At 34.6% G+C, this 23,916-nt stretch overlaps 1 protein-coding gene across 4 annotated transcripts in view; it reads right to left on the bottom strand.

The window, feature by feature from the left end:
• The window catches only part of LOC150107542 (DNA ligase 3-like), a 505,727-nt gene that overhangs the window by 8,851 nt on the left and 472,960 nt on the right, over positions 1–23,916 (bottom strand). For all 4 annotated transcript variants that reach the window (XM_090391370.1, XM_090391373.1, XM_090391372.1 and 1 more), the window contains one exon: positions 15,590–15,675. In XM_090391370.1, the coding sequence (XP_090247496.1) occupies positions 15,590–15,675 (86 nt within the window). The remainder of the gene's footprint in view (positions 1–15,589; positions 15,676–23,916) is intronic.

The raw sequence follows: 23,916 nt of genomic DNA, 5'->3' as shown, positions 1-23,916 counted from the left end.
ATCTTGCTTATCTCCGAAGGAATTTTTTTATATTTTTTTATAAAGGCTGTTTCACCTTCAGATGAAACAACTCTTGTAAATGATCTTCGTGTCCTAAACGGTATTCGAACCTGGATCTTTCAAAACAAAAGTATTGCCAATACTTGCTGGGCTATGGAGGCACCCGAATTCAGTATACAAAACATCTACTGCCCACTATGAGACACAATATAGGCCGTAAAAGACTGATCACAGTGAATAAGCAGTTTTTACTTTCTTTCCAAGGTTAGGGGTTACGCGAGTCATTACATGGACACACTGTGTACTAGTATTTGTGAGAAGCTATTTTAAACATTAATTGTAAACTCGTCAATACACATTTTAAATAGTACATCTCTGCTGTCCTCTGTTATTCTTCTTTTTTTACATTAAAGCATCAAAGTTATTTCCTAATTAAGTTTTTTTTTTTTTTTTAAATATTCAAAAAGACCTTTGCCTAGTTGGCGGTGTGGAGTGCGCATAGTTCTCCAACCAACAGACTGTAGGTTTTTAACATCCATACCATGTGGCATGAATGTTTGTGAACACCTGTAGGTGACAGACCACCATCCTGCTCATTAGAGACCTGTTTTTTAATCAGCAGGCTTGTAGAGCACGGTTCTCGGATTATACAATCCGTCGTGATAATACGACTTTTTTTTTATACATAAAAGTAAAAAAAAAAAAATCAAATCCAACGGGTATTGACTGTACCCGTTTTTCAGTTATCGCCGTTTTCTTACATCTTAAATTCTTTTTTAATGTTCTGATCAAGCAACTAATAGTCACACTTCTCAGCGAAATGTATCTTCTTCGAAAACGATAACTGCATCTTAAGTAAAACTAACAAATTTACCCTGGTTATTAAGTGTTATATACTTATGAGACATTACAATGACCAGGTGGGATACACTATAATGTTCAACCTGGTTAGCAGAGCTATTAGTGTACTCGTTCTCCAATTAGCAGACTACAGATTAGAGTCTTCTCGTGGGATGGATGTTTGTGTGAAAATCTTCAGGTGGGGATGGATTTCACTGCCCTGTTTACTGTGGGCTATAAGTGCTTGAAAACGTTGCATGTTTGGTCTGTAAAGCAGTTTGAAGATTATGTAAAAAAATAAATAAATAAATAATAATAACATATACATAAATAAATCCTTAGCTCACCCATAGCACTAATGTAATGTACGTTTGCAAACATTTTATGGGTGGAAGTCATGTAAAAAATTCTGTTTTCGATAACTTGCTAGAGAAGTATTCATTCCAATCAAAAATCAGTGGATTCTAATTCCACTTGGACCTATACATTTATGCACATTTTTAATGATACTTTTGGTATCCCAGCTTGAGAACACCATGCCACTTACTTCCAGGATTATTTAACTCTCAGCCTACTCAAAGTATTAAATATTGCTATTGAACTGCCAGTACAGAATTGTCAAATTTTGCAACATTGACAAATTCGAATCTACCAGTACTGCTTGTGATATCAAAAGAGTCCAGTTTTAATTGAAAATAAAAACGATATTAAAGCAAAACTGATACAACCACAAGAAAGAACATACATTAAAGCCCTTCAATCCCCATGTTTCATCAAATTGCAATAATCGGTTCTTTTCTTTTAGGATATATATATATATATATATATATATATATATATATATATATATATATACACGAAGAGTTGCTTTAATATCATTTTTGTTCTAAGCGTTTATCACGACTTTTCAGCCCTCCCCGAACTACTTTATCATACCGTAAAACTACCTTATATTTTTCATTAACACTACGATAGGCAAGAATGGCGTATGTATACGCTAAAAATCTTTTTTTAAATATGTCTGTATCATCGTTTCCCGTAGGAATCATTTTGTCCAAATGGCAGCCGCATCATTCCTAACCACTTTCCGTAAGGCCTGTTAAAATACGAGCAACAGCAGCTGCACAACATCTTTTTATAGTCGAACATGCTTCTCCTCTTTTATTCCATCTGCTTCTACACTACAAAATAGCCTTTCTCACGAAGTTCGCCAAACGACTACTACCTCCAGCTTTTCAAGAAAAAAAAGCGACAAAGGGTACCTACTTTCCCAAACTTTCCCGACACCCTAATATGTCATAGGTTATTCTACCTCTTGTGTATGTGGATATAAAAATAATTCAGGGTACAACTATGCAATCCCAGTTTATAAGTAAACTGGTATATCTCCTACAAAACGAACTGCAATTACTTTAAATTGACTTAAGCTGTATTTTTACTTATTTTAATAAATTAACTAATGATGTGATGTATCATCAACAATAAAAGCTTATGCCCATATTCGCATTCTCTCTGGAGGAGCTTCTTCTCGAGTTTTGAAAATTTGTCTTAAATAAAATAAAAATACTATTGAACTTAAATAACTATTACAAAAGCAGGCTTATCATCAATTTAGTGATATGCATCATTAAAGAGAGAGGGGGGGTGCAGGCTACTATGACAGTACTATACGATTAAGTTTACATTATTACTAATCTCCTTTCAACAATTTCCTCTAAATTAGTCTATTACTTGTCAGAATGCCAACATCGATAATTTTTTTGGTCTTCTAAGGCATTTCTGACTGAATCAACCCCTCCCCCCCCCTAGATCTCGGTCTTCCTGTGAGTTTTTCCTGTCATCAAACACCTGTTCAGTTAATTTTTCATCTCCTGTTCTGTTTAAGTGACCATACCACCTCAGATTAGGACTACTTGCACATTCCTGAATACCAATAGTGTTAAGTTCCTTTCTAATTCTTCATTTTTGATATGATTCAGCCATTGATGCCATCAGTTCACGTCCCTAATTTTTCTCAGAGTTATCATACCTGTAAACTTTAGCTGATCAAATGTTTTATTTCTAACCCAATTCTCAGATCATAACTGAGAGTCGGGTTAGAAACGTCGGTTTTGAACACGGTCTTGTACTGCTATAGTAGTGTTTTGGCTGATTTCTCTCATATTCCATACAAATGTATTCAACTGGCCCATCATACCAGCTTTGCTTTTTCTATGGCCTATTTCCATATTCAATTTGCCATCTTTACTAAAAACTACGACAAAGCTCAAGTATTTTACTTGTTCCATTGAGAATACAGCTGAAGTTTTCAATGTTCCTGCCTATTTTCATAATTTTGGTCTTTTTATTGTTGATTTTCATGCCAAATTTGATACAGCTGTTATTCAATTTACTTAGAGAATTCTGAAAAACTAGCACCGGATGTGTTAAGTACAATATCATCTGCATAAAGCAAAGAGCTAAGTTTGATATTTCCTATTCTTATATTAGGTTCAATACCACATTTAAATAGTGAGATAGTATGCATCCATGTCTTACTTCTGATTTTCCACCAATCTTCTTGTATTTCCTTCAGTTCTAATTGCCGACTTACAACTTAAATATAGACTGTATTGCTCTGAAAAATGTTCCATCTGCTCGATTTAAATGAAGCGGTTTGAAACGCCCTGAGCACATTTCGTATATGTTTTCCAGATCTACAAAAGCTTAAGTACAGATCCTCGTTATATTCCCATGATTTCTCAGCTATCTGTCGTAAAATGAAAATCTGATCTTGACAACCACTATTTGGCCTGAACCCAGCTTGCTCTTCTCCAAGTATCTCCTCCACAATTTTTTTTTTTTCAGCCTCTTCTCAAGTATGCTTACACAAACTTACCTGGAACACTCAGGGGAGAAATTCCTCTGTACTTTTCATATTGAACGTTATCCTCCTTTTTTACAGATGGGGAGCTATCTGGAATTTGTCCTTCTGACCACGTCCTCTTAATGTTGAAGTTAGCCGCTGCAAAACTTTATGCCTCCATATTTGAGTATTTCTGGTGAATACCACCTATTCCACATGTCTTTCGACATCTCATACTTTAGATAGCTTCTTTTACATATAATGATGTGTATTCAGGTTTCCATAGATAAAATTGTTCTGTCGCTACTTGTTTCGTTTAAGGCATTACTCCAAGCATCTATTATATTCTAATCTTCAATTTTTATGTCACCCTTATCATCTTTTATTCCTTATACAGTACTCGTTTCTCCATTTCTAAACGTTTTCAATAGACTCCAGAACATTTTGCCACATTCCCGATACTTATCTTCTATATTCCTACTGAAGTCTTCCCCATGACTTTTGTTTAGCTGCTTTTACACATAGCTTAGTTCGCTCATATTTTTCTTTGTATTCAGAATATCTGCCGACTTATTTTCTAGCATCTTTTGGTGTGCTTTCTTCTCCAGGACCATTTCTTTATCTTCTTTCCACCACGGAATTCTGATTTTTCTATCCTTACAGACAACTTCATCATATTCTTTCCTAGCTGAATCAATCTTTTTTTTTTTTTTTTTTTTTTTCAGAGTATGCCTCTGGGACTCCAAGGTTTGGTTCTTGTTTTCTGTTTCATTTTGATCTGAATAGTATTCGCAAAGTTGAGTCTCCAGTTTACTTGTAAAAACTACTTAACTTTAATTATTTTTTCAAAATTCTTACATATCGTTCTTTTCGATGATAATCATTTTATCCTACTTAAACCTAAGCATGGTCGTTTCCAGTTTCAAATTCTCTGTATACGCTTGTATCCTGAACAGCATGAAGATATCGCTATTAACAATAGCAGACAATGAGGCTTTCTTATTTCTCGTGTCTTCTTTCTACCTGAACTTGTCCACATCTTTATGTTGAACATAGTGTTAGTAATGGCTACTGCATAGAGCAGAAATCCAGCAGATACTTCATTATTATTAGCCTTCACCTTTACTGTATACCTGGCGGAATTTCTTTTCTACTTTGCTGTTTAGATCTCTAACAAGGCCTACTTTTTTTGCGTTTTATGTCAGCTGTCTGTTCTAGTGACTAGAAAAATTTTTCCACCTTTTCCTTAGAAGAGCCTTCTGTGGGACCATAAGTACAAATAAATTTCATTGTCCATTTTCCCTTTTTGAAGTTTGCCCAAAATCAAGAAGTTTATCTACGTGTTTTGTGTTGAATGCTATTGCTACTCCTTTTCCGTGACCATTATTGCTTTAATGTTATACTTATTTAATAGGATCTGATCTATTTTTGTCTGAGTAGCTTCAATTATGTCCACGTGATACTTTTCCAGTTATTATTATTATTATTATTATTATTATTATTATTGTTGTTGTTGTTGTTGTTCCGGGAAACTCCAAGGAGTCGACAGACTCATCGAGGGAGGCCCTAACATCATGTCAAGAACAACTATTCGACATTCACACAGTATCTATCATACCTTGCCTTGAACTCATTCACGGTCGTAGCACCCACAACAGACTCTGGAAGCTTATTCCACTCATTCACTACTCTCCAAGTAAAAAACCTAGCTCTAACACTCTTGTCAACCACGCTCTTGCCCAGCTTCCATTCATGGCCCCTAGTCCTCCCACCACCACCAGTCATATTTTCAAAAATATCTTCTGGATCAATCTTATAGAAACCCTTCAGTAATTTGAATGTCTCAATCATATCACCCCTCCTTCGCCTATCGACCAATTTCTGCAACCCACAAATCTTCAACCTATTCTCATAAGGTTCATTCCACAGACCTGCTATCATCTTGGTCACTCGTCTCTGGATCCTCTCCACTTCCTACCCATCACGAAGAAACCCTGGTGCCCATAACTAGTTCTGCAAATTCGATTTCCTTTTCATTAATAATCCATATGTCGATGGTTCCTTTTTTCAATTCTTCTGATGTTGTTCATTATTTTTCTTCTAGATGTTGAGTCAGAGTTTATTCCAGTAGCTGACTTTTCACTGTTCGCCCTGGTTCCTTGACAAACCAGGGCGAACAGTGATGAAGAACACATGCAGAAATGCTTTTGCATTTCTGCATGTATATTTCTGATTTAAGCCAATAGAGAGTACAATTGGAGAGGGGGGAGGAGAGAGTTCCAAATTGCTATCCTCATTCGTTCAGTAACTAGTAGATACTAACGGGGCGCATCACGTGAAGGTGAAGTTGGGACATTAGGTCAGAAGCCCCAGTCAGTTCTCCGCATTCCTTAAAAGCGATGTGGTGTAGGTCCCCTCTCAATTATCTGCCTTTGACCCTTAAGCGACCCCTGAAAGCAAACATTAATTATATAAATTAAAGCTTCAAATTAGAGCCTGTGTAGCTCAGTGGATGTGGCGTTTGCACACCACCGCGCTTGGCCGCACGAAGGAAGACTTCATTTCGAGTCTAGTCGGCGACTAGAGGAAATTTTTCTAAGCCTTTTTTCGACCGGTTCCCGAGTTAGTCGATCTCTGGCACGGGCAAGCAGGTTTTTCCTCCCGGAAACTCGGGTTTTTCGTCCTGTAAACTCAAGAAAATCGACCGTAGAACCCACATTATTTCAGACATTAAATATATTGTGTTAGGGTTAGGGACCACGAGATGGCGGCACATTTGAGCCGTCTCTCTTCACTGCGTACCGCTTAATTAGTGATAGCTTTGGGCCATCTGTCTCTGATTGGGTACCAGTGGAGATTGAACTGCCCACTCAGTCTCCAAAAGTTAGATAGGGCTAAATGGCCTCGCCTACTCCCGTATACGGGAATAAAAAGGCGTTAGCTGATTTTTGATTGATTTTTGAAGCTTCAAATTAATACGACGTGGTTTCAACTCATACTAGTTTCCATATAGCCATTGAAGCAATCAATTCAGCTGTTCATAAATTCCCAAAAGAAAAATTAAATTCATCGTATCACGAAGAACATTAAAATATTAAATCGGATGAGAATAAGTGAAATAAACAGTTGAAATAAAAGTTCAATCTTAAGGTATTGCTCGGATAGTGGACAGCAATGAAAATAAATAAAATAGATAAAGAATTTTTAAAACGTTTATATAGAATTATCAGGTGTTAAATAAAAATAATACACAAAAAAGAATGATAATTGAAACAGTTAAATTATCATTAATAAATATGATTATCCCTAGGAAAAGCAGAAAATTTTTTTTTTTTTTTCTACCAGTGAAGCCAATGCCGCCGAAACCACCTTGTGAGAAAAAATAATTATGATAACACTTAAGCTTCAGTTGAATGGTTAGTTCCGTCTTCTTTCTCAGTGTTAGCGATAAGCTGAATCAAGGATATATCGTCGATTCAAACAGTGCAAACACTGGCAGCGTTGCTGCCAGTATTTGACTGAGAATGACAACGCCGTTATAGTGAAAATAATAATAATACCACTATTAATGAAACTAGTAATAACAATAAGTTAAAGTAAGGACATCGAGTCATATTTTCACCAGTTTACAAAAACGTTGAAGTTCTGAGGTAGGAAAATAAAGCGAATCCCATCACAAAAATGGTGACTCGAAGAATAAGAAAATGAAGTACAGAATGGTCTACTAGAGTAATACAAGAATGTAAACAGGAGAAAGAAAAAAAACATTAAAAAAATATCATTGCGTTTCAGGTAAAAAAATCGACGAGGATCAGGAAAAGCTGGGGGGGGGGGAAGGATAAGTATCCCAGCACGTAAAAATATCCTAAAATTCTTACACTCTTACACGGTCGTTTAGACCGCGTAATATCGTAAGAATTTTAAGAATATCCATTTGCGTCACTTAGAACGAATGGGGAGGGAGGGAGAGAGAGAGAAATGCAGCATCTCATGCGACATGAGATCCTGCACTCTCCCACACAATAAACCTGCAGAGGTGTATTCAAAAATGCACTTCACGAGATATGTCGTAATTGGATAATGACGGAGTCACGTAAAATTAAAATCCTTTGTGTTTTTAGAGACGGATGAAGAACAAAAGCGCGTAACTAAAACTCAAATCTCACTTTAAAAAAAAATAAATAAATAAAAAAGGCAAGTTAAATAAGAAATGCTAAGTTCTAATGCTACTAGCCAGAAGCAAATACCAATTTTTCTCTCCCATTCTTTTTTTTTAAAGTAAAAAAGAATGGTGTGAAAGAAACATCACGTAACACCACATTTCATCCATTAGCCACCAGAGACCGTTGACCACAAAAGGCAGCTCTTCATAGCAGTGCGACCATCCGCTGTCAAGAAGTAACGTAGCATAACTGCCGCAACTCGGTCTCCCATTACATTTAATGAAAAACTTCCTCTATCTTTCACCCTACAGCAGCCACGTAAGTAAGAGCACCATGGCAACCAGTTAGTAGTTTTCAGAAGGAGAAATCTGCTCATCTTAACAGATTTATATTTAATTCACTCACTGCAGAGAGGAAAGAATTATGAGTTCTAAGCCATAGAATCGCTAAATCTTTCCTGTCTGCCACAAAAAAAAGTCAAAAAATCATTTATAAAATTTGTCAAACTGAAAGTGTTCTGTGCAAAGAAGCCGAAAAGAATATAAATGAAATAATATTCTTACTAAGGGACGTATTCACATAGTGATGCATATTATTTATCATTAATTACAAGAAATACATAATAAGGTATTACAAATATAATTTTCGAACCAAAAATACTGTATGAAATATGAGAATAGAAAACCGCGATCGCTATTTCCGCAATTCGTCCTGCAGGACAAAATTATCAGATACCTCACGCACGCGCGCCCACACATACATTCAAGTATTGAATGATAGCAAGGTGCAAAATCAGTGATAAAAAATAATATATATCATTTTTCGAAGGCAGAATTCGATTGGAAAACGCACTTCATGAAACAGAATTTCCCACAGGGATCAGCGAATAGTTAGCGTGGTAGCGGGCGATAAGAAAAACTGTTTAAAAAGTTGGTGACAGTATATTCCAACATCAATAATCGATGTCCTCAGTTAAAACAAGCTTTACAACATTCAGCCAGTCAGCTTCCAGTACTGTACAAAATTCTAATGAAGTATTACAGGAAGAGAAAAATTACCTGGCTAAAAATACATATGATTTTAGGAAGGTGTCTTGGTGTTTTTGTAGAAATTTAGACTACGGATACTGAGTGTTTTATATAATCAGATTCTTTAACTGAATTTTCTTCCAGTAGTGAGTCGTAAAGTAAATACATATGGCTTTGCTTTGAAGAAAGTGAATGATAAATGAAGCTTACTGCATTCTAACGAGCAGACCAATTTAAATTATAGTTATTACAGATAGCGAAAAAATATGTAAATCCCAAATGGAAAAATATCAAGAGTTCTCATTTTCCCAACCCTTGGCTTTGCCTCGCCGGGTACTAACGTGCTATAGTCTTCCACTTTTCTCCTGTGTGTGTAGGAGAGAGTTATTAATATAAGGAAACTTCGATTCTGAATCATGAGTGAGGAAGCAGTAATTAGTTTAGAACAGAAATCTGCTTGTGTGCATGACTTAAATATGGTACACTTAAAATATGAAGTAATAATAATCAGCAAGGTTTTTCCACTACCGAGATGAAAATTCACTTTAATAATCAATGCAATGGACAAGCCACCTTTAAATGGCCGTGGTTGTCCAATATAATCGATTCAAATAAAGCCGTGAGCCACATGCACAATGTCTGTCAGCTGTTTTTTTTTTTGTTTGTTTTGCCCCCCCCCCTTCTCCGGTTAAGAAAAACCGTGAAACAAGGTTTTTGCTGATCAGATTAGCAAACTCACTTATAGCACGATTTTTATATAATGTCAGCCATGCATCCGCATTTTGGAGATAAAATAATTTCTTTGTTCTGCAAATATTTCCAAAGCACGCGGACTAAAATGCAAAAAATAACAGAGAAAGTTATTGTTGAAGTATTAGCGGAAATTTAATCGGAAACTCTGCTCTACAGTGCAGTGGCATCCTACTTAATTCCTTCGATCTTTGGGAGAAAGACTGTAATTACTTTTTGCTATAACAACACCAATAACTATAAAATCACACGTGTATTACAGTAAAAATTATTTATTGTACAAGAAACGTTATTGGGATGAAATTAAAATTAACTGAAATTTAATCAACAGACAACCTATGTGATACGGTTGTGGATTACAACTGCTCAACTTTAAGATTTAAAATGGAAAGGCAGTCATTACGATTAAAGTTCGTTCGAAAGTGCTGAGTATTACTTCAGCACGTTCTTTGATATCCATAATATCAAATAATCCGTAATATCCATCATCATATTCATAGCCGAAGAGGGCAATGTTATTGGCTCACAAATACAGACAATTATGATGGATGTCACATTTGAAAACAAATCAAAATAGTTGGTGTCAAGTCGAACTGCTGGCAAAATTGTGACGACAGCGCTAATATTATGAATATACATTAAGTGCTATAAATCCATAGATTTATAATATGCAAATATGATTTTTTCCCCGACGAATTTAGGCACAATAAGTGATGAGAAGGACGAATGGTTCCGTAAGGAAGATGGCCTTCACGAGAAAGTAGTTTCTGAGGATAACAGGATTTCAGTATTCTAGCTGAGTACTAATGACTTTTTAATATACAATGTTCAGCTTATAAACGAAAAACAAATCACAAAACAAATTTGGATTGTCTAATTGTGTGATAATTACTGTTTTATAGTTTATTAAAAGTTCTCTATCCTATTCCCTTTAAAAAAGGGAAGTAAAATTAATCCTGATCATATTCGAATTCAGCGCACCCGAATTTATTAAAATCATTCCATTTATTAAAGGACAAAATGAAAACAAAGTTTTAAATTTTTAAAAACGCAGTTTGTTTTTCTTTTTTTCCCCCTCTAGAACATCAACAGACTTGGCCAATTTAGGAAGAATGTCACACAAACTGAGTAGTTCGGAATGTTCTTTCGAGATATACTAATATTGTACCAAAGGTCCAAATCCATCAGCGCTAAAGAATTCTACTGTCAGAAAATCGATCATCGTGACAAAAATGCATTAAAAAAGCAAATTGTTTCATAAGAACTTGGAGAAAGTGGCAATGAAGTTTTTTTCAGTTTCAGCTGGGCAGTAAACATTCAATTATTTAAATGGATCATGATTTGTTTACTCTGTTTTAAGTGTATTCGATACTCCAAGCAGAGTGTGCAAAAATCTCGTCTAGTCGTAATTTCAGTTACTGCAAACATTACCACTTAATCTAATGGTTCATCATTTGCACGGCTGCAGAGACAAACAAGCTAAATATAGCCCACAAATCCAGAGCACAATCAGGAGCAGCCATTTTTCTTCGTCTAAACTTGTGGCAATAAAATTGATCACACTACTATCACTGTGCCTATAAAAGCATTCTTCGTCCTCTAAACAGATCTTTCGTGAGCATGATTGATGTTCCATATGTATCAGCAAAACAGAAAACCATTACTACGATGGAGATCTTTATACTCGACAATAAACTGCGATAATTAAGTTCATGGTTAGTTTGAAAATTATTCAACAGCAAAAAAAGGAACCTATCCTTGTACGATGAACAACTGCACTTAACACTTTTCATACAACAGCGGTATTGATGTCCAATTATTTTATTTTCATCTTGTATATGACTTATTCTACTGAAAATCTCTACCATCGTAATAAATGCGTCAGAACACTTCTGCAACACTGGGAAAAACTGTCAAAAAGTATGTACACCATTACTACGATGGGAGTCTTTATACTCGACAATAAATTGCGATAATTAAGTTCATGATCAGTTTGAAAATTATTCAACAGCAACAAAAGGAACCTATCCTTGTATGATGAACAACTGTACTTAAAACGTTTCATATATTAGTGGTATTAAAATGTCCATTTTTTTTTAATCTTGTATATGACTTATTCTGCTGAAAATTTCTACAATCGTACTAAAAGTGTCAGAACACTTCTGCAACACTAGTAAATTTAATCGAAAATTTTTAATGAAGAATAACATAGAGGTTCTAATCTTCTATTAAGGGAACTTTTCCAGCCATTTTTTCAGCCAATTCCATTCCACACTCGGTGGAAAAAGCCTATCTGGAACTTTGGCGGTTTTTTTTTTTTTTTTTTTTTTTAAGTCCCAAGATTTTACTACAATTCAGAAAAATTGACACAATAATAATAATATTATTATTATATGATGCTCCATGGTGTTCGCGGACTCATCGCAGGAGGACATTATACGCTACAAAACACTACACCAACCACTAAGTAATTTTGTCTGTGAGGCTTCGTGTATTCTCTGGCCGATGTCCGGGAAGAAAACCTCCACTAAGACATTATGTAGTCGGCTAACTCATCTCACATAGAAGCAGAGACGCCGCCAATCGATTTCCGAAAATCAAAGAGTACCACCTATTCCTTTTGGGAATAATAAAAGTTATTTATTTTATTTATATCGAAAGTATATCTCTAATACTGAATACAGAGAACTCTTCTGCATTGATTAAAAAAAATTAAATCTAGAAGAATCTCATAAGCCATCATTGACTGCTTATGAGATTCTTCTAGATTTAATTTTTTTTTAAAATCTAGAAGAATTTTAAGAAGTGACACCTTTTCAAACTACACTTCATTTTTTCCAATATGCAGAAGATAAAGTGTCACAATCAACCTCGTTAGAATAAACTGGAAATTTAAAGTGTGGATCTGGTTTTATGGGCATTTTCCGGTACTTGTTTAGGATTAGCAAAGATACAAATAATCGAAGAGGGAGAGTCTTATATAATCAACAAGGTCATCTTTTTTTTTCTTTCTTTTTTTTTTTTTTAAGGAAGATGAAAAACCTTGTACCCACTAAGACTAACTAACTAACTAACTAACTTAGTTTCCATTGCTAAATATCCTATCCTTTTATATACATATATATATATATAAACTGTTCCTCCACGGAGTTACTGCTCTGAAATATGGAGTATGGACTATCTCTTTCTTTAAAATGCTGAACGTTAATAAAAGCAAAGTTGTTCAAATTAAAGCAAAAAAAAAAAAAAAACTATATATTAGAGTCGGTTTCTGCACTCACTTTTAACTTAGTCTTTCTTGTGATTTTCTTCCCACAAAAGAGATCATGACGCATCTGTAAAATACTAAGCAACAGGGATTCTGTTGGAAGACACACGAATGGCAAGTAGGATAAAAACTATCTGAGGAGCTACTCCTAGCTAGATGTACCAACAAAATATTCTGAAAGTCTGAAAACCCAACTCGCTCATAGGCATACACAATTATGACACTATTTATTCCCAACTGCTTAAAATTCTTTTCTCGCGACAGCCGGTCTGTGTTACTATTATGCCTGCTTTCGACAAGAAATTACACACGCGCACCGTACACACAAAATATTAATATGCCTACAAGGACCGCATGGTGTCTGTTCAAAAGCAGCATACATACATACAGAACAATATTATTGGATCAAGCCAAATGGAAATGAGTCTATTAGAAGCCATTCCATTAGTTTACACTGGAGAAATTTCCCTTTAACATCCTACCAAAAGTTATGAACACTACGCAACATCCAATTGTGACCTATAAAGGAGATATGAGACTTCGTAAGTTGTTTCGACCTTGTATGATATGTACACAGAAAGAGTTAGCACAGTTTCCGAGAGGAATAATAGTTGGATTCATTTAGGAAAACAACCAACTAACTAGCTTAATTGCTTTGCACAGCAATTAAGCTAGCTAGTTGATTGTTTAGAATTACGACCGAAGCAGCTAAATCTATGAGACCAGTGTATTATGTCTGTAAATTGTGGGTTGTGTTCTGGCGGTTTTTATGTTTTGTTTGATAAAAAGATCCAAGCTATAACTGTATGAGACGTAGTAATTCAGTATTCTAAGCCCAAATGAAGAAGTGGAATGTGTATATATGATATGACAATGAGTTCAAGATGCGGCTGGTAAAAATACCGAATGATAGGAACGAACGGTTCTTAAGAAGGTCTGCTATCTCATCTCCATAAGCAATCCTATAGAGTTTTTCCGTGACATGTAGAGAGCTTCGTACCATGCATTTTCACGAAGAGTTGAGTTGAAGCAGGCAAACATAATACACATCGCCGATTAGCATGGGTCAAGGCAGAGGACCCTATCCTTTGGAGTGACGAAACAAGCTTGGTTATGAAAGATGCATTGGAGACTACTTTTTTTAAAACCTGATTGTGTTGTGCTGTTCAATGATAAAATCTGTATTATCATCCAATGCTGACGTTCTGAACAACCGCGCACGTTCCACATTGTAACAATTTTTTTCATAAGTGCCTTCACACTTTCCAACATAATAATGCTCATCACAAAGCAATGATTACCAACATAGATTTAATAACACTGGAACACTACGGTGGCCAGCACAGAGCATGACAGAACATCTATGAAATGCGCCAGAACATAGAATCACCGCACAGACAAGTCGGGCTTCATTAGAAAATAATAATAATAATTTGTGATTTAAAGAAGGAATGGAGAATAATATCATAAATTTTCTATTAGAAAGTAATAGAACTCTTCCACACAATGGATTTAAGTAATTATTACGTCGAAAGGCGGAACAACGTGTTAGTAATTTCTGTCAATAAACATGTTTTGTTTATATCTGCAGGTACCCCATGACTCGTACGCGAGTTAGAATTTTGCAGTATACAGTTGAATGTCCTGTACTGAAGATACATTGCATTTATGGTATGTGCGATTTGATTATTTGCAGAAGTTACATTCGTATTCGAGAGAACTAATACTTCGCTATTACATTTAAAGTGCGCAAAAGGCTACACAACTGTAAAAGATATTAAGCTTAACTTGATGGACAGTGCACCACTGGGGGAAACTGTCAAAACATATCTAAAAACGAGACAGTTATCGATAACAATCAGGAAAGGATTGAGATAGAAAATGGCCGAGCTACTAGAACAGAAAAAAGATAATCAAAATTAATATTGTTTGACACACCATACATCTTTTTCTGTCTGAACTACAAACTTAAAAAGGATGACAAGTTTCACCAATTGTCAAGATAACTGGTAAAACTCATTGAATCTCATTCAAATAATACGATTTCAAATATTTTTGCAGATTCGGTAAGTTCTAATATCAACGAATGAATGAAGTCCCAATTTATTGTAAATTCTATCCAATGAAAATTTGAAATGTCATCAGCAAAGGGAGATTCTTCCTATTTGTATTTTTTTTAAAAAAAAATCCGGAACAGGCAGTCGAAATGTTTGTAGTCTAAAGTAGCCCTGCTAACTAGCACACTACCCAAAAGTATATGTTAAAAAAAAGTTTATCTTTCATTAATAATTATTAATGTGAAGGTGAATATAAAGGTGAAGATTATAATCTTCACCTTTAAAATATTTGCATCTCCAGCATAAAGTTTACTGGAGACGCAAATCCTTGTCCTACATTTTTATGTGTTAGTGTTCTTAATTGAACTTAGAAAGATTAAGAATGAGGAGATTAAGAAAGGTATACAAGGTGACAGAAATGACAGTAACGATAACAAGTACTTTCCTTTCATGATAATGCTTCGTTATCAGTTGTTTCTGTCCTCGGTCACTTAAGAAACTTCCTTTTCACAACCACCATTTTAGCCACACTGCAACTTTCCGATAAACCTTTCAAATTTTCTGATAAGTACCGACACTAGCCAGTCACTTATTTCGTTACCACTTCATATATTTACCCTGACTAGTATAAAGGATACGCTATAATATATCTTCTTAGCAGTTCTAATTGGTCTACTGTGTCTGGTAAATATAGCTTCATGTTTGTGAAGACATTCGGGAGAACCTGCAACGAAAATGGATTGAATTAATATAATACTGATGTGAGAAAAAAAATGCATTTCCAAACGTTTCTTTGACGAAAATAAAAGAAGCTATTTATTTTGAAATTAAATAAAGAAAAAAAAAAGAAAAAACTTGATTCTGTTTCCAGTAATTCGAGAGAGCTAACTCATACTTGTATGGACGTCTAAATACTACATATTATTACATTAGCCAAAAACACTTAAATAAACTAGCCAAAACTTAAATAACGATACGTAACAACAATTCTAAATAAATGATACATAGTAACATCATAAATAATGCCTCAAATAATCCAAACTATAAAACAAAACCAGCATTAAAAATTAAATTTTCACATAAATGCAATAAAAACATTTAGTCTATATTTGAAATATACTTTTCATATCCTTATCTTATTCCTGCCTAAGTCTATAAATGGGATAGAAAGTTGTGAGTCGCAATATCCTAGTGAAATAAAGGGGTTGAAAAAAAATGCGATGATTATAAACAAAAAAAAACCAATAAAATGTATATTTACAACTATATAACTGATCTAATTTTATTATTTCAAAAATGTTAAAGGAAACTTGATATGAAAAATAAATTACTGAGAAATTCATTTGTATAATTAGTTGAAATATATAATCAGTGAGCAGAAGACTGATTGGCAAACTCAACTACATCTATTAAATTTATGCTACCTTGGGATTGTATCTACCTTGGGATCGTAATAGAGCCAAAACTTCAACTTTGCACATTATTATTGAGCATTGCTGCAAGATATATAAGGTACTGAGATTGATATCAATGCGTTATAGAAAATAATGAGAAACAAAGTAGAATAAATAGAGGAAAACTAAACCACATTATAAAATTTCTGTTACAGAATCATTTTAAATGAGAAGTTAGTCGCTATTTATTTTTATTCGATGTGAAGAATAAAACTACACACCCAAGAAGAACAGCCAATTCCATAAATAGTGGCTGCAGTAGTTTTAAAACAAAATACTGACAAATCAAAACAAATCAGAAAGATTGCTTCCCTCTATTTTGGTCTTTTACTTTTAAAGTCACTGCAAAATTTTTGCTTCCACCACTTTTGTACTTATGGGGTTTCCTATTACCTAATCTTGTTGGAGTATGCGAAATAATAACCCATACTCCAACAAGAGCACCTTAACGAATTTGAACTATTATGTGGTCATTTTTGAAGATTTCATTCACAACGTGTTTCTTCTGTAGAATGAAAATGTTTGAAGAAATGTGTGAGAATCCAATTATCAACTTATTGCTCTTACTTCGATCATTGCTTACGCGACAAAATAACACAGCCACTAGCAGCGGCTATGTTGTTGTTTTGAATTACGACTGTGAGACTAGTGTACGAGAATGTGCTGAAAAGTGATAAATCATTATGAAGGTTTTGAGGCGGAACCATGTAACCTACACATTATTCTACATAATCTCCACGAAGTGTTATACACGTGTTACAACGCTGCTTATCACTTGCAATCCTCTAAGGGAAAAAAAAAAGTCTTTCCCTTGTTGCACAAACCAGTCATTTTTGTTTTAGGTGTTTATCAGAACTCCCCCCCCCACACACACACTCTTATTTATATTTGTAAATTCAGTTACTTCTTCTGACCGGTTTGCCTATTTTGAGGGATGAAAAAAACACTGCCAAGCTCATATAAGACTGACTAACGTATCTTCAGATGAATTTGGCATTTGTTCTTTCTAGCTTTGCATAGAAACCTAATAATCCCATCCAATGTTATGTTTTTATCCTATTACAACACAGTGGCATTTTCACACCATTTATTTTTGATTAGCAGAAAAGTTTTTCATTCTCGGTCTCATCTACTGATGTTAGAATACCTAGTAGGATTTTGGTTATTTATTTTTATTTTATATTTTTTGACTGTTCGCAAGCGAACAGTATCCGCATTGTCATGTGTCAGTTCGTATGAAACACCTGAAGAACAGATGAACCGGCTTTACTATAATTGATCTTTAAGACTCTGTAGGAAACATTTTCAAATTCAATATTTACTAAAACTGATCAACAACTATTGCAACCTCACATGAAAACCAAAATACAGTTTTCACTGCGCTAATGACCCCCCCCCCACCTCCCACACACACACTGGAGTTCATCTCGGGATTAATCAGGATGGACGTAATCTCAAAATAACTGTTTTGCTTAGGTTATTAATAGTTAAGTAACATATTTTAATACCGTGAAAGTACCAGAAAATGCCAAATTGTACGTATATTTCCCAACTTGTAGATGACAGTACATCACTCAGTTTTTCCCCTCCCCTTTTTTGTATTGTTTAAAGTAATAATGATGCGGTTGGGAAGCGCTATTTTATATACATCTAAATCTAAACATTCAGAGAAAACTAATGAAATAACTCAGTCTTTGGCGAGATAGATTTCGTTTAACAGCATAACTCATTATATATTATGTGATGCGTAAACTGGAATCCCGATTAATATACTTTTGGAACAAGGTACACGATAATTTGGGTGAGAAGATACACTTTTATTCAATATCAAAACAACGTACCGAATAAACAATAAAATAAAGAGCATCTAGTGTGGGTGCTTTATTGTGGATGTGTAATTCTGACTTACCACTGTTATGCACACACATGCTTCCATAAATATTAAATATAGTCCAGCTGGTTCTGAGCCCTTCTAAATAATCCCATGCTACGGTAACATTGCCCTATCAGCTTTGTCGATATCATTGTAGAATTACCCGCTGTTCATTCCTTTTCGTAATAGGCTGCACTATCTACTATATAATTCATATAATTGTAATTCGAATACTTATAATTGTAGTAATTCAAATTTCAGCTGATTCCCGAAGATTATAATAGGATCAGTGAAAAATAGAAATAAAACTCAATGTGGTCACAAAGCGAGTCATTATTCTTAAACAAATGGTTAGCATTCACATACTTCTCCAATCGTCATTGACATTTATCAATTATTGATTCATGTATTGTAAAAATTGTTAATTTTGTCTAGTTTTGTCATGAAAATAGAATAATTAAAAAAAAAAAAAGGGCGAGACGTCAAACTTTAGTAGAAATTCTAAATACCAAATTTCATGAATTCTTCAGCAGGAGACCAGAATTATTCCCTCACCTTTTGAACATCAGTCCTACACAGGCGGTTGCACAAACTACAGCACATTGGCGTTGTGTGTAGACAAAGATTAGGCGAGAAGGGACCTACTGATCTTCGTCTTCATAAATAGCTGGTTGGAGAAGACGTTGGACGGCAAACGGATGTTGGACAGCCGCTGCGCCTCTTTTAACAGGCTTAGTAGAAAGCACAGTAATAACAGATGCCAGTTCAGCAGTGTCCGTGGAAGTACCCACAGGAAAAACCTGCGAGAAAGCGATTCAAGCGAAGAGTTCATCGGTTAGCTGAACTGCCCTCTAGTAGAGAACAAAAAATATTTTAGGAAGTTTTCGGTATACCACTCTAAATACGAGTACAGTATTATAAGGTTGGGTAGATTTGGGATTAGCACAGTTAGTAGCTGAATAAATGAAAGATCTCTTGAGCAGAAAAATGTACCTAGTTCTTGGAGGCTCGTATGAATGCATCTATTTCAGGAAAGTTTAGGAGAGCTCATCTTATGTGGCGACCTAGTTATTATCAACGGCAAGGAAAAGTGAACTGAGTTTTTATTAGTAGTAGTAGGCAGTACAGTTTTGGAGGGACTGAAGATGACTGGATTATCTTCACCCGGTGGAAGAATGATGAGATCTATTTTTATACGAGCTGTTGAAGCTTCGAATATATGTATGTACATTACGAGGTTTGTTAAACAAGTAGGAAAAAATGGAGCGTCATATCATCAGAAAAATTATATTATTAAATATGGTTATTAGCAATTATTCGTGAATAGAAGAAAGAGATGTAGACAGAACAGAATCTTGAGATACTTCTGCATTAGAAGAAAAGTCCGAAGAGAGGAAGTCATTCAATATAACACACAACAATTGACGATAGAGAACACTGTGCGCCCAATTATAGGATGGAAAGTAGGAAGGCACTTTTTAGTAGGCATGGATGCAGATCAAATGCTAGACATGTCAAGTGCAACAGAACAGATTTCTCGAAACCTTTCCATGGCGCGTGTCCGTGATAAAGGCTAGGCGTGATGTTTGTCATGGAATAGATCTGAAATCCACAATAATAAACATTAAATTGTGAACCTGTGAGTAATGAAAAGTTAACTGTTTATGGTCTCCTCCATTACTTTAGCAATAAGTCGATAGCTGATGGAAGACTTATCTCCCCTCCCCACCTTTTTTTTTTTTTTTTTGAATAGACTGAACAGAGACTTGCTCTATACTGTGAGGTAAATAAAAAAAGAGTGTAAACAGAGATAGGTAAGTTCAGTACAACATTTTTTAATTTTGCCAAAGGATTTGAAATCATTACGATCCCTAAGGTACAGACGATTAGGTTGAAAACAAAAACTGAGTAGAGCGAACATCTTAAATATTAAACTTCATTAAATCCTATCCAGTCAGAGCCGAGTTAATAATTTTGTAATCTGAGAGCGACGTACCCAATTTTGTCCCTGCAAGTAGTCAGACCGAAACGAAAACTCGCATGCATTCAGGACTAAATACAACAGATGTAATAGGGATTAGTCAGAACTTTTTAGCCTTACTTTTGGAAACTTGCAGTGATTCGGTTTCCACTTTTAGTCATCACCGGTAGGCGAGCTCACTTCTACTGACAATTTGTAGATTTACGAGTGAGGAGAGTACAGCAGAGAACTGCCGTCATTTCTTGTTCCTAACAGTGAGTTCTCTGGTCGATTTTTTTGAAGTAGCGGAATTAAAAACTCGTTTGCGAGAGGAAAAAGTAAAACATATTCGACTGTACTAATAATCGAATAACTCTGGAATATGCTTTAAAAAAAAGTCTGGAAAGTTTGTCTAGTCGGTGGCTACAACTGACCCTATAACGATCTTTTTGATTGCTTATCTAGCATCACGAAAGTTACCATGAAGCCACACAGATAGCCTCTGTATTAACCAACAGTTCTATAATCATAATGCTTCTTACGATTAAAAATTTAATGATTTGTCTAATTTTTAGATAGTTTTCATATATGTTCATCATTAAGTATCTCCCAAATATGAATTAATCTGGTGAAGTTTTAAAATAATAAGCTGCTTATTACCACTTGCATAAGCATTTTGTCCCCGAAATAACATTTTTACAGGGCGTGAAAGCGCACGAATAAAAATTAATTATTAGTATTGAAATAAAATATTATCATGAAAATTATTTTAAATTCCCAAGCGATGTCAAAATATCGAATGTGAGCACAACACAAGCAAAAGTAGAGAAAATCCAGTATTATTTAATGCAGGGGCTTGGAAATTGGTCAAAACTTCTTTTATCGCTCTCGTTAATTTCAGTAGTAAATATTAAATACAAACAAGTAAATATACTTAATACATGCTAATGATTGGAATATCAAGCACTGTACTAAGGACTTCGGTAGCAGGTGCTACCTGCTACCGAAGTCCATCTTGCCTTTATGCGATAAGATAAGCAGTGAGTTCGAATCTCACTATTTTTTTTGTGTATTCTGAGAAATTTTTATAACAATATATGCACGAACTTCATAAACTGATATTTGACATTAGCGATTTTCACTTGTGGTAAGTTTATCTCTTACTTCTACCGCCGCTGTCATAGAACTCCAACTTATTTTCACATATGTACAACAGTCCATTTTGCCCAGTGTTCAGTGATTTTAATAGCTGACAACCCTCAACCAATTGTAAAGCGAGAATTTTTCAAAAATTCTAAAAAAAAAAAGAAAAGAAAAGAAAATGAAGGTAGTAAAATTACAGACTACGAACTGAAGCGGCCGAGATTAAACAAAACAGGATAGAGCATCAAACTCCGTGGGGGGGGGGGGTTTGAAGGTTTGCGAGAGGTACAGTACTATATACGATCCGTATTAGGGATACCCCCTACGTTTACATCTCTGTGTTAAGTGAGAAGAAAAACAGGAATAGTGTTATCACTGCCCAAAATAATAATTTTGTATCCAAACTTGTCACCACTGCAGTTCTGACGAGTACACGAATGTATGTGTGTCAGATAAATATTCTAGCGGATCAGCTTATTTATTTTTCTGTGGCTGACAGGTTGAAAACCGGTCTTCTACAGAACTTTTATCAAGTCAGCAAATAGAAAAACTAATCTTCATCTTTTTTATAATTTTAATATTAATAATTTTACTTTAAAATTTATTAAAATGAATTATAAAAGAGAGACATTATGAGTAGGAAAAGGGACAGACAAAGTTTTATCGACAACTGTAGCAATTTTTTGTGGACTTTAGAGTATATTTTATGAAATATACTTGCCAAGAAATTGTATTGTTGCTTTAATCTTTATTTTATCCAAGCGTAAGCAAAAAAAAAAAAAAAAAAAAAACTCGCACGCGAAATTCTTCAAGATTAGGCTAGGTATATAAAATTGAATTCACATCAAAGTTGCTCCATATCCATGCTTAATACGCACCTTTTATAAGTGCAAGTGCTATGTAATTATGGTAAAAGTCACTACTCAAAATAACGAAGGGTGAAGCTTGATACAAATTCAGTTGCTCTAGATAATTATAGTTAGTAGAGAAGAGCTTTGACGTGGATGTTTTTGTTCGCTTGCGCTTGGATAAAAAGAATATAATTCCATATCAACTAATACAAAAGACTTCAAATTGCATATATGGGCCAAGTGACTAATAGATTATTCATAATGCCCTGCAATTATAAATAATGACTAAAACGGCAGCGCAGTCTGATAAATATTGATTAATTTATTAAATTGACCAGACATTATGAATAAAGCTACATTCCCTTTGGATAATTTGATTAAAAAAAAAAACTTTTTTTTCATTAAGAATTTGACCAGGTATTATGAATAAACCTACATTTCCTTTGGGCAATTTGATTTTCAAAAAAAAAAAAAACCTCCTAATCTAAATTACGATCATCTCCCTTGTAATATTTTTATATTTGGTACTTAATTCTTTTTCTGCAGTTTCTGCTGACATGGCCAATAGAGATAGGGACATCGTGCAATATCTGAAATATTTCTTCAGTGTGAACGTAATATTTAATCAAATTGCCATATGCATATTACAATACCCGTATATGATGTTTATATGTCATGGGCCAAGTCACTTTGGTTTCTGACTCTCACTTTTTCTATCATTGTCAAATACTCTGATTTTGTAAAAATTTGAGTGACCTGGGCAAAGTTCCCTTCACTACTCCTGACAAAAAGAAATTCGAAGAATCTCTCCTCCCCCAATCCCTACCCCTTCTAATACTGCCAAAAAGGCATCATTATTATCACTTTGCCCGACCAGATGATAGCAGTATTCATACTGACCCGTCAATGTGATAAATTATGATAAAGAATGTGAAATTTATTACAGTGCCCGATTTTGTCAGTCATTATTCATAATGACTGAGAATTATAAATAATGCCAGTATTAATCATTTAAGTCCATAACACACACACACACACACATTGTTTATTCCTTGTTTAATTATATATTTGGTCATTCAAACATATAATTAAATTGTAATATATTGATCTTTAATTGACCATGATTTATAAACATCTAATACCAACAAGTTTCGCTAAGCTCAACATAATACATATGCTCAAAAATAGAGCTACGAATATCGTCTCAGAAGAAAAATAATTCTATGATGAAATTACTCATATATCAGATACATTAATAAAAAATGGCTATCCAAAGAATCTAATCAACAAGATTCTTCATAAAAAAAAAAAAAAAAAAACACAACAACCTACCATCATCAATACAGTTTATCCGTAGATACATCCGTTTCAACATCAGAGTTGAGCTCAAACCGGTGTCAAAACTGTCCGTCATGTTTTAAGATCGCCAAAAGACATTAATCCTTTTTTCAAACAAGCTGGAGTGTACAACATCCCATGTGCTTGTGGTCTAAACTATATAGGACAGACATCGAGAAGCCTCGAAATCCGAAAAAAAAAAAAAAGCATATAGGAGAATGTTAATAACAACAGAACAGACAACTCAGGTCTAGTCCATCATTTCGCGATTACTAACCATACCATTGATTGGGATAGCAGCTCCATGCCTTGCCTAGAAGAAGATTTCCGTTGCAGAAATTTCAAA

The sequence above is a fragment of the Typopeltis vanoorti genome, chromosome 4 (assembly GCF_054136105.1).
Source record: "Typopeltis vanoorti isolate ZY-2024b chromosome 4, IOZ_Tvanoo_1.0, whole genome shotgun sequence".
Taxonomy (NCBI): Eukaryota; Metazoa; Arthropoda; class Arachnida; order Uropygi; family Thelyphonidae; genus Typopeltis; species Typopeltis vanoorti.
This window is presented reverse-complemented; position numbering and strand designations above follow the sequence as displayed.